At 36.8% G+C, this 13224-nt stretch overlaps 1 protein-coding gene across 1 annotated transcript in view; it reads right to left on the reverse strand.

The window, feature by feature from the left end:
• Nucleotides 1-13224, reverse strand: part of COL19A1 (collagen, type XIX, alpha 1) — a 383175-nt gene that overhangs the window by 341667 nt on the left and 28284 nt on the right. The window contains exons 4-6 of the mRNA XM_012646513.1: nt 13165-13217; nt 12164-12263; nt 2576-2627 (exon numbers count right to left, since the gene is read on the reverse strand). Of these exons, the coding sequence (XP_012501967.1) occupies nt 2576-2627; nt 12164-12263; nt 13165-13217 (205 nt within the window). The remainder of the gene's footprint in view (nt 1-2575; nt 2628-12163; nt 12264-13164; nt 13218-13224) is intronic.

Consider the following 13224-nt stretch of genomic DNA (forward strand, 5'->3'; position numbering starts at 1 on the left):
TTTTTGCTTTTAAAATGAAATGGCTAAATGGAAAAAAAATCTATTTTTAAATATCAAGAACTGGCTTCCAAATTAATTCTTCCATTCTGAATAAGTGTGAGGCAGGGTTTATGAAGAACTTCCGTATTTACAAGTATCAATGGGGCCTCTGACTTGCTGAATATCTTCCAGGAAGAGAAATATGATACAAGTTACATTTCCTGAGAGTGAAGTGAGAGATGCTTGGAGTTTATAGTAAGTCATTTCTTTCCCAGCTGACATCCACCATCACCTGTCACGTTACAAGCAATTTGGCTAGCAGGGCCTGGAGAGTTTGTCTCAAATGCCTTTTCCCTAGGCTGGGTGATGATCTTTGAGTTCCACAGCCACAGAGACTCTGAAATCTTAGCCTTTTTGTGTTTGCTGAGGGGATTCAGGCAGATAGGTTGTTAATGGGAAAACAAAGCTTGGATGACTCTCTAATAACCTCTCGCCTGTTCTGATAAGCACTTGTTCCTCTTCGCATTGTAAATGACTTTCCATTGAAAACAAGCCTTCCCACTACATGCTACTCAGATAACAAAATCAAGGATGAATTAGACAAAATATGCTTTTCAGAAATGGGAACCCTTTGAAGGTTAACTTTTACAGGTATCCCCCAGTCAAGAAAGATAAAAACAAAATCCTGGATAAACCCAGCCCTGTCCACAAGAGATTCTCTGAATTCTAAAGTGTCCTTCTTGGGTCTGGGAGTTCATCTCCTGCTTCAGGATCAGTCTGGAAGATCCCAGACCTAACTATCTGAAAACTCTGATTTTCCTAATGGCATATACTCAGCTGTTTTTTTCTGGAATGTAATGCCACTGCTCCCGTACCTTCACTTTTTTATAGAATAAAGTTCAAACCCCTCAGGCCTGCAGATAAGGCCTTTCAGAACAGCCCACACTTTTCAGCCTTCTCCACCTCCAAACATTCTCCTTACCTGTGTTCACTAACGGCACGGGATTTCTCACTATTCCTCCAACTGCCTGACCTTTGAAACCACCATGACACTCCTTCTCACTAATGGGAACACACAATGGCTCCCTGGCTCACCTGGCAAATTCATATTTCAATCCTCAACTTTTTACTTCCTCAGTGAAGCTATTCCTCATTTCATCTGTTCTCTCAGAGTTTATCATGAAAAATTGCTACTATATTGCATTATAGCTAATTTTTGGCTTATCTGTCTTCCCAGAGAGAAATAATTCCACGAACGATCTTTATTCATCCTTAAAATCTCAGGGTCTGGCACATAATGAGTATTCATTATCATTTGGGAATTGAATGAAATACTTTGTTAGAATTTCTCCCTCCACCAGTATCAAAGCTGAACTTAGAAATAATAGTGACAATGTACCATAAAACATTTTTTCTATATAACCCTTTTAAGCAAAGGCAATTTTATACTTTTATCATGGGTAAATTAGAAGAGAGAGGCAACATGGTGCTTGTATACAAATCTACTAGCTTTTGAGCCCCACAGAGGAGGGTGAACCAGGAATTGATAGAAATACATGTATTAAATACTCTGCGAGGCTCTGTGCCCAAGAAGCACCACCTCAGGGCCTAGGAGACAGTTAGATCAAAGGTTATTAGACCCGTACCACCACCCTCCAAAGGACATACACACACCTCACTCAGTCATAAGCCACAGCGCAGCTCTGGCACCTGAGAGCTGAGGATGGGCAGACATGAGCAGAGATCGGCCGGGTCTTGGAGAATAGCATTTTCTCGGAGCAGACTCCCAGCAAGAGCAAGGGTGACATGTATTGACAAGGAAATTAGAAAACAAGAACAAAAGCATACTTGCTTTTGAATATGAAAACATGTGCATCACTCTTGGGGCTCCCAGGAATAACAAGAGTACCTTTAAGAGGAAGCTGAGGTTCTACAGTTGTACAGGTAGAGAGTAGAAACCATAATAGCGTAGGCACTGATGTTAATATGATATCATTTGAATCCACATGCTAATGAGACCTGAGAACAATTAGATTATATGAGCTCAGAATTATGTAAAAATTATAGGAAAAGTGTTATTGGGCCACAAAAAAAAGAAGGAAATTTGACTGAGGACCAGTGAGGGCTGAATGTAGAAGGTAAGAGGTGTGCTAAGCTTTCTAGGATAGGTAAGCTTCCAACAGACAGAAAAAGTGGGTAAAGTATAACAGAGAGAGAGAAATAGATTCACAGAAGCAGTTTAGTGCAACACATAGTCATTGGCATTGGAGACAGGACAGTGGTCACCAGCAGCTTTGAAGGAGGAATTTCCATAGTGTTCAACAAGTCCTAGTTAGATTTGAATGGGTTATGCGATGTGTGCAAAAGTAAAAGTGGCCAGTAACATTATTCCTTTAAGAAATTTATGAGTAAAAGGGACTGCTAAGGGAGAACGTTTCTAGAACAGGGAAGGATTAAGTACATATTTGTTGCCTAAGAGGCTGAGATACTGTGGAGAGGGGTGTTGAAGACCCAAGAACAAGGGGGATCATGGTGGATCAAGGCCTTAGAGGAGGCTGGCTGGGAGAGGATTAAGAGCACAAGTGAAGGGGTTAACCTTTGAAAGCAGGAGGGCTGCCTCTAGGGAGGACAGCTGAAGCGGAGAATTTCTGAGGTAGGGAGAGGAAGTTGAGATTGTTCAAATAAGAAGAATAACTTGAGCACAAAACATCTGGTCAACTCAATCTCCTATTCAACCAACCAGATGTTAATTTTGCACGGCACCACCACTTGTGTCCATATTAATTAAATTTTTCACTGAACTTGTGATTGCTTCCAAATTACATACATATAGCATGGCAAAAAACTTTAATCAAGTCAATTATTTGAATATTTTATATTTTCAGTTTAAAATTATAAAAATTTCACCTAGTCTGGAACAAATGTATCTTAGGAAATCTAAGTGCTGTCCTAAATGAGATCATAAACAATGTATCAAACTTGTGTAAGTCACATAAAATAACATAAGCATAGTTTTTCGGCTATTTAATACTATGCTTATTTTCTGATTAGCCCTTGTGGCTAAACCGAAAGAATTGAAATGATAATAGTTAATGATTTATTATCTGGCACAATTATTCTTCCTTGGTTAACATACATTTCAAAGTTTATCACTAAAATCATAATTATATCCTATTATACAATCTGATTATGTCTGAGAACAGGGATTAGACCATTTAATGCTATTTATGAAATATATTAATAGAGTCCACCCTACAAAAAAAATCTTTAGACTTGTTACAAAGTTATTCTTAAGCACTAGTATAACAAAACATCATGTATTACTATATTCAATCCTCTAATTCATAAATTTAAAATCATGCTTCTCTGTTTGTAGGTTTACAACCATTATAAAAGCAATATATTTGCAACCACCTAATGCCAATAACTAATTAATCCTCATAGCATTTTTATGGGCCAAATAAGATTAAAGATGACTAAAGTACATGTTTATGTATCTATTTTCTTTTGTACACTCTGAAAATCTGCAGTGCACACTCCACAAATATATACATATAACCCCTACCAAGCAAAAGCTCTGATTTGATTCATTGGATAAAAGGATGAATGGAAAAAAAAAAAATCTAATATATAATCAAACAGTAGAGGGAGATTAATCAATGTCTATTAGATTAGCCCAAGTAATTATAAAAATAGAACACCTTAATTTTATTGATTTATGATGACATTTGCATTATTATGACTCCTAAATAGTACATTTAAGAGGTACCTGCCTACCCATGTTCGTTGCAGTATTATTCCCCTACCAAGCAAAAGCTCTGATTTGATTCATTGGATAAAAGGATGAATGGAAAAAGAAAAAAATCTAATATATAATCAAACAGTAGAGGGAGATTAATCAATGTCTATTAGATTAGCCCAAGTAATTATAAAAATAGAACACCTTAATTTTATTGATTTATGATGACATTTGCATTATTATGACTCCTAAATAGTACATTTAACTGGTACCTCACTACCCTCAAGGTAAATGGCATACAGACATATTAAGATTATTTACATGTAATCAATGATAATAAAATAAAAACTAATTCCGTGTTTGGAGACAGAAGACTTCAGTTCTAGACCCAGCTGTTCCATTTACTATTTTTGAAATTTTAGGAAAATCACTTAGTTTCATTGAACCTCAGTTTTTTCATCTGTAAAATGGTGATGTGATACCTACATCACAGGGATCATTGTAGTACCAAATGATATAAGGAGGCAAAAGCACTTTGTAAATCATAAAGCGTTGCACAAATGTAAGGTGGTACTAATAAGCATCATTAAGATTGTTGGAAACTAGGTACACACAGGTGCATTATCCTGAAACCCTCCACGGTGAAAATATCTAGTAAAGGAGTTAGAGGTAAGGTGCCTTGTTTTTTGGTGTGCTGGTGAAAAGAAATTCTTGGTTGCCTAAAATATGCAAATATCTATACAATCTACCGATAAATTTCAAACGCCCCTTGAAAAGTTTAAACCTAAAGTCATGTCAATTCAACTATCATACACTAAGCCCCACTATATATGAGGCACTATGGTGGACAAAAGCATGAATCTGCTGGATGTAATCCCCACCTTGTCAGGCTAAATAATTGTCTGCCCTTCCCAAAGAATGGGAGTTTTGATATGGGAAATGGAGTCTGAAGAAAAATAATATCCTCTGATCATATGACACCACATGAGAAGCCCATTACCTGTTTTGAATGACCACAGACTCTTATAATAACTAAAGCCATCTGGATGTTTTGGGGAAAATTGTGTTTCAGTTCTTTGAAATTTTGCCAGAGCCTTAACTAATGTCCCTCAGCATCAGAGAAAATCACATTGTCTGCCACCTTTGATATGGATAAATTGGGTTATCAATGTTTTTCTATGATAGCAATTATCTCGTATAATAATATTTATTAAATTTATCCATGTCTTAACCTTTCAGGGCCCCCTGGTTTACGGCATTCTTTTACCCAGGGTATCTCCCCTCTCCCCAGAACTTGACCCACCTCTGCTTCTCAGTATCCCCTCAGTCTTCAAAGCTCAGTTTAAATCCCATAGTCTTCAAGATGTTTTTTCTTATCATTCCAACTATAAGGGATTTTTTTCATCCTCCTCTGAACATTTAAAGCATTAACTTGTATGGTTAGAATTATAATTGTTTGTTTTCACGTCTTCTCCCTAGTGGAAGATATCATACGCTCTTAGGCAAGAGCCATCTCCCCATGTGTCTCTCTGCAAATTCCTCTCTAGTGTTCTGTCCTATGTTTCAAAAAGGAAATGAAAAACTACTCATTTTTCCTCAGAAGTGAGAACCTATCCTTTTTTCCTGAGAAAGGTTATAGACATTATGGCAAGAAAATGGATAAGTTCGTAAATGTAAATGATTAGCAGCTTCTCACTTTTATTTCACTTTATGTGAGCTTTTTTTTGGTAAAGTAATTGTTAAAAACACATTCTTTGAAGGCAATAATAAGGGCATAATTGCTTCTCACTGTAAAAACTTCAGATTCTTAAATAATCATTCATGTTTTCTACATTTACAACTATGTTAAACACACAAATATTTTAATTCTATAAGCTTTTGTTTCCTAGCATTCACAAATGGACATTAAACTTAAAATATTTCCATACCTTTTCAATCAAATTATTTCTGTCTAGATAGAACAAATGTTCAAGGCCAAGAAAAAACCCTAAGTGATATGAAGGTTGTAAAATCTATACATATATGATCAATTACTGATACATTCTACTTTTCCCAAGACTGAATCATAAGAAATCTGAAAGAAGAAAATCACAACTTACTAAAATTTGATGATGATAATATTAAATGTTTCCAAAACTGGTAAATGAAAACACTGAAGTAATAATATTTCATATTATATTACATTTTACTTGCTATTTTTACACTAAGAAATTTGTTATTGGCACATATTAACATCCTTGAATTTTCTAGGAAAAAATAAGATAGTTCTTGTGACTATTGAAAAGTATTTCTATACATTCTTTTCATTTTAAGAATGTATTACTTAATGACTCACCTTGCCATACTATAATTAAGGAATTACAATTATGACACAAAGAATTATGTGTAACAGTCAGTCAATCTCATAAAAACAGCTGGACAACTTTTTAACTAAGTCATATATCCTTATACAGGAAACTTCCTATCTACATAATGAAAGAATGCTCCAAATGAAAACCCAAGGGATGCAAAAATAGCCATTCTCTACAGCTTAATGGAATTGTAAAGTAATCCCTCTAAAACGATCAGCAATTAGAAGCTTCAGTTTCAGAGAACATAGTTTTGAGCCTCCAAATTTAACTGATTTTGAGAACTTGGAGATGACCCAAAGAAGAGCAATAAAAATGAAACATGGGTTAGAAAATAGGCCCTTAAAAGGGAAGGAATGAAAACATTGAAAATCAGCCTTGAGGCCAGGCATGGTGGCACACGCCAGTTGTCCCAGCTGCTTGGGAGGCTGAAGCAGGAGGATTGCTTGATCCCAGGAGTGGCAGTGAGCTATGATGATGCCATGCCACTCTGGCCTGGGCAATAGAACGCGACCTTGTCTCAAAAACAAAACAGAAAAAACAAACCAAAAAACAAAGGAAAAAACTGAAAAGAAAATAAGCCTTGTGTATTGTGCTTTAAGAGAGTTAAGCCTTTATAAGAGAAGGAGTGAATGAACTTTGAGTCATGCAGCCAAAGCTTGAATGATAGGCAATACATCTCAGTTCCTTCTTAGGTGAAGGCAAGAGGCAAGTGTAGCTTTTCCGTGCACCAGTTATCTCTCTGACAAGTTCCAAGAAGGCAAGATTAGATCCACATTCTTTTACCAATGTAAGCCCCGAGCCTAGTAAAGTGCCTGGCTCATAGCGATGCTCAACAAATGCTTGTTGAGCATTTGTTGAATGCTTGATTAAGTTGCATTCATTTCAGTGACTTATTGAATGCTCTTATTACCCTTTAGCAAAACAGAAATATTTTAGGAGTCTCTAAGACACTTACATAGTAAACTACAACTTCTATTTGTAATTGCATGAGTTTTAAGTTAAAACACAAAATTTTTGAATGATAATGCCTAATGCTACAGAAGATACTGGGAAATATGCAGAATAGATGGATTAGACAATGATGGAACATAATTAGTAGTGTGTATCGAGATCCCTAAAGATCAACTAGTAATTTTGTTCTAAAAATCAATCATATGAAAACAATCCTAAACACAGAGAAAAACAACTTTCCTGTATGTTGTAGTGTTATTTGTAATAATAAAAATCTGGAGATAGTGTAAAGGTCCACATAGAAAAGATATGCCCACAGGATAAATCATTCAACAGTAGTAAAGACACAGTAAAAATCATGCTACTGCATATATGTGTGTGTGTATAAAACATCTTTGCCCATATTTAGGATTATTTCCAAGGGAACTGTTAAAGTCCAGAGAACTTGAAAGACTCCTAAAAAATATTACACATCTTCGAAATACATACTTTGGGGTTTTCTACTTGTTGAAGATTATTATGTTTATAAAACATAAAACACAAATTAGAATAGCTCCTACCAGCTATCTCTTTTTTCATATAAAGCTATAAAACTAAATAACTCTTGCTTTCATAAAGCAAACACCAATTTAAGGAGAGAGAGAGACAGACAGAGAAAGAAGACTTCTCTTCGCTGGAGATTTATTTAATTATAACAAAAGCTACAGAGACCGTATCTGTCATTTATGTCACTGTGTCTAGCTACATTACCCAAGCTCATAAAATCTTATTAAATTTAATCTGTGTTGATTCCTTTTTTACACATAGACTCATTTCTCCCATTTTTAGGCACTGCTTCAACTGCAAAAGCCACCAGCTTACAGAAATCATCCTAAATCAGAGAGGCTACAGAATTAAAACACACAAGAGCCCTCCTTCCACTCCTCTTTTTCTTAACGGGTCATAGCACTTTAGTTGACTGAACCCAATATGGCCTCAGAATCCTTCTCAACACAGTGTTTCAGACAGCCACTAGCTGTCAAGAGCCTAAGATGATCTGGCTCAGTGGATCATGCCTGTAATCTCAGCACTTTGGGAGGCCAAGGCAAGAGGATTGCTTGAAGCCAGGAATTTGAGACCAACCTGACAACATAGTGATACCCCATCCCTACAGCAGCAAGACTTGTCTCGAAAAACAAAAAACAAAACAAAACAAAAAAAAGCCTATGAGGTAAGGCTCTTTACCATACTTGAATTCAATAATAAATCAGGAAATTCATTTCCCTGGTATATTTGAAATCGATTTCCCACTGGCCAGACAAGCCAAAAGTGTGTTGCCCCTTCAGAATCAACAGTACATAGAAATCATAGAAATTCAACATTCATCAACTCTATTTAATACTAAGATATTTTTATTTGAAAGAAGTTTCTATCAAAGTAACTAATGGAAGCCATAGAGGAACTGTATTACACCAACAAAATAAGGTACTCCACAGGGTGTATGTGTGTATTTTTTTCTTAAAACTTTACCAATTTGCCCTGATAATTGCACAAACACAATTTAAAAACAATGAAAGTATGATCTTCTGGGATATGGCTCTCAATATGTATAAAAATAATGAATGATCTCTTTCACATAACCAGGAATACTTGTAGATGCAAGAAGCCGAGAAAATTTCCTCTAAAAAGATAATTCTAGATTACTAGAGAGCATGCCACATAGAATCTTTTAAAGCCCTCACATATTTACTGTTTGCTATCCCAATAAATATTGGATAAATGGACATGACTTTAAAACAAACAAAATACATTTAGCTCCTGAGATGTCCCCAAGCCTGTGCCATCTATAAGTCTACAGTGATGTTTATCTGGAGTCCCATGCAAAAGCAGTTGGAAGAACCACATTAAGCCAGGCTGAAGGTATTGAGTGTACCCAATACATATCTGACCAGCATGTTCACTAGTTCTCTCCCCTCATGAATATCACCTGAAATATGCCAGAACAATAAAAGCAAGCTCAGGAACAGAAAGCATCCCCATTTTCCATATAAAATAGTATCTGCCTTTTCCCATGCTGACTCTGCAAGGCAGCTTATTTACAAACATATAAATAGCTGCAACTTTACTCCAGTCTCATTGAAAAATCAAAATGGTATCATGCAAGAGAAGCATCCTAGAATACTTGGCTCAATGAGTGAAATGTAAGTGGAAATGAGCCAAGTTACTTGACACTGGCTAGTCAGCTTAACCAGACACCCTCCAGTTTCCTGTAAATGAGGTATGAGGGTTCTGCTCTGCAGCACCATAGAATTCATTTGCATTGATTACCCAGGGATTGGGCAGTGATTTAGAGCCCACAAAAATCAGAAAATAAATTTCAAGTCATGCCTAATATTTATAATCTCATACATTCAAAGGGCAATAGCATTGCCTAAATGTGGCAGCAAGTTTTCCACCATTGCTACTTAAAATTAGCTAAATCTTCTTACATACAGGTCCAGTGAATTTTAAAAGAGTTTCTCCCAATGCTTTTGCCACCTGGCCAGGATTACAGGACTTTAAATCACCAAGAAGAAGGCAGGGAGAGAAAAATGCATCTTAATTTTTGGAACAGAATGTATTGCCTTTCTTAAATTCATTAAGTCATTTACTACTAGTTAAGGAAAATATAAATATATATATATATATACACATAAATATATATATATACATACACACACACACACACACACACACACATATATATACGTGTGTGTGCGTGTGTTTGTGTATGTATATATGAAAACTATTGTACATCTTGGCTTTTTTTTATGGCATATGCAGACCCAAACATGGAACTTCTGTGCCTTGAGGGTTTAATGTCTGCTTATAAGACCACCTAAGCAGCCACCGACTATACCACACAGGTACAGTTACATCTCCTGAAGAGTCTCACCTAACAATCATCTATTATAATCCCCCAATATGAAATTATTTTCTTCCTTAATACTTGTTTCTTACCTAGTAATGAGCAGTTTACTTTTAAGGAACCACATCATTAAGCTAAAATTACCTAAAGTATCACAAAATAGGAGGTTTAAAAGAAACTATTTTCAAGGAAAACATGAGTTATGAACCTAGTTTACATAAAGCATCCGAGAGGGGGCAATGAGATAATTAATGCTATTTCCCTTTAAGAATTCAAATGTTGAGATTCTCAACAATCTTGTCTATAACTTAAATATTGACCTACCCACTAGGAAGTGAAAACATCCATGTATGTTTTCACACAAAAATATCTGTGTTGCATATTAAACTAAGTAGAATTTTGATGCTTTTTTCATTGCAGTGTATTCATACATAAGAATATTCATCTTGTATAAAGGAATAAATATTATGACCATACGTGCTGCCTGCCTTCCTGATGACTCAACTTTCTGAATTACTATCAATTCATCCTTATATTATTGCCAACCACATGGGTATTATTATTGCTCTGTATAGTTGCTGACCTATTTTTACTATTTAAATGGCAAGTGATTAATTTTTTAAATTTTAGGTCCATCAGTAGAAAAAAGAAAGGTAAAATAACAAAGGAAAACTTTGGTAAATCCATTTTAAAACTAAATGAGCACCAAGACCAAAAATAAAACTGCAAAACAGTTATTTTGTTTTGTTTTGTTTTATTTATACTATGTACTCTATACAACATATAAAATGAACACCTGGGAGTCCATTATTTTAATTTATTATGATGCATACTTTTTTGGGAGGAAGATGGCTGACCAGAGAGACACCAGCTGCCAGAGCATCTCAGTAAGAAGGAAAAGCTTTAGATGAAAGAGAAAAATACACAGGCAAACAAACATAGATTGGGCGTAATTCTGAGGAAGGGTTCCAGAACCTACGAGAGACTCCATGGGAAGAAGTTGTGGAGCAGAACAAGAAGGAGCAAGATATGGGCAGAGATCAACCCCCAAGAGGCTTGCAGTCCAGTGAAAATGATATAGGTGGAGCAGTTTGTTTCTCCCACCCTCACATCTCTGACAGTCAGCGGGCTCCTGAGCTGCTGGAGAGTCTTTCTACTCCCAAGAGGGCAAAAGCAGCTGCCGCCCGTGAACTAGGAGCTTCTTATGGACAAAGCACCAGGCTCCCAGCCCCCATGGGGCACGTCCCATCGCCATAGACCCAAACCAAGACAGCAGGCACCATAATGCTTCTCTACCCACTGTGCGCCTTTGTCCTCCCCAGGGGGTGTTAGCCCCTCAGTTTACATCTTGCTCATTCCCACATAAACATTTCCCAACTCTGGCCCAGACTGCGGGAGCTACAGGGGTTCAGTGGGTCCCCGGGGGATCCGCGTGACCCCATAGCCTGGACATTTTGGGCAGGTTGTCCTTCGGAGAGACAGGCAAAGCCGACCACAATGTTAGCTTTCCTCCATCCAGACTCTTTTTCTCTCCTTCCTCTCCCCCACCTGCAGCTGCCCAGAGAGACAATTGAGCCACCACATCAAGGCTGCCACCGAGAGTGGGGCTCAAACCTTTCCTCTTAAAGTTCAGCAGCAGACGAAGAGGTGCTCGGACTGTGAGCTCCCAGCTCATCAGCCCTTCCTGGTGCTGTGTGCCCAGCAGCTCCATCAGAGCAGGACACGCCCCTAAGCGGAGGGACACCAAACCTGCCTGAGGACCCCACAAGCAACTGGGGACCAGCAAGCTTCTCCCTGGCATGGTGAGGGATTAATCTTCCAGGACCAGGGTGCAGGCCAACAGGCCAGATCCCGTACCTCAGAACTCGACTGTCTTGCTCAGGGGCTTACAGGGGAGATTCCTGAACTAATCTTGGGAGATGAGGCAGCCTATGCAGGCAGAACTGAGAGGAGAGTGCAGCGTGGGTCCCAGCCCAGAATACTGGTGGAGCACCCCTCCCCCACAGAAGGGCATGCTCTAAGCCTACCTAGTGGGCACAATGAACACTATCCGGGTGACGGGCACACTTATAACCCTGACTCAAGCATTACAAAAGTGATCCATGTAACCAGAAACATTTGTACCCCTGTAATACTTAAAAATAAAAAAAATTAAGTATAACAGAAAAAAAGTTTATTATGAAGCACAGTAAATGTAAAAATACAGTTAATTAGTGTAGTATTATTAAATGTAAAGAAAAACATTATTTTACTTACATAGTGTCTCTAATAAGAAGTGCATTTCCCAATTTGAAACAAGTTTTATCACCTTCACAAAATGTACGTCTCAGAGAAAAACTCTCTCCTAGATCAAAACCTGTAAAATGTGACAAGTGATTTAATTCAGCAGTTTTAATAAACTCACAGAGGTATTGACTTTTAAACAGCATTTTTTGTTGTTCTTATCTATAGATTGATTTACTTCAAATAAAAATCCTGCTGTTTGGGATCAGCGAAATTTCTTGATTTTATTTTTCTCCTTTTAGGATACAGGGGAATGAAATTCACTCTGCGTATAGAATGTGTAGTCACCTTTCTAGAGAAAAATTTATAAATGTATTTCAAATGACTCAAATATTAATTTCCTTTGGCCTAGAAATTATCCTAAGTAAATAGAGTAACTCACTGTAGCTCTAATGTCTAAAGACAAAACATTAGTTATATTGAAAAATAGTATAGTCATTCTGTTGAAATCTAAGCAGCCTTTTAAAAAAAGCAGGCTTTAGAAGAATGTATACTGATGTGCGAAAATGCTTGGATTTCAAATGTAGTGCAAGTGTTATGATTATGTGTGTGTCTGTGCACTCTCACACACATGCACTTGTGGGTGAGAGAGAAAGAGAGAGAGAAAAATGGAGAGAGAGAAAGGAGGAAAGAAGGAAGAAAAGAAGGAGAAAGAAAGATAGAAATAGTACACCAAAATGGTAATCATTACTATATCTGGGTGGTGAGATCTTCTTTATCATAAATTTTCTTCTTTCAAAATTTCTACAATGGACACAACTTTTAAAATTTCGAATAGTTACTTTTCTCTAAGAGGTTAAGATATTATTGATCTTAGATTAAACTTAATAGAACTCTGCTCAGAATTTTTTTTGCGTTATCTGATTTTAATTTTTATGCTAATGTTATGATCTTAAATTGCAACATCAAAGACATTACATATCTGGTGATACTTTTACATAAAATGCTACTTTGTAAAGGATTATAATGCTTACCTGAAACTTCAAGTTTATTTCTGTTGTTTTGTGTCAATTGATGTTCCTCTGTCCTCAGTA

Source organism: Propithecus coquereli, unplaced genomic scaffold, assembly GCF_000956105.1.
Source record: "Propithecus coquereli isolate 6110/MARCELLA unplaced genomic scaffold, Pcoq_1.0 Scaffold244, whole genome shotgun sequence".
Taxonomy (NCBI): Eukaryota; Metazoa; Chordata; class Mammalia; order Primates; family Indriidae; genus Propithecus; species Propithecus coquereli.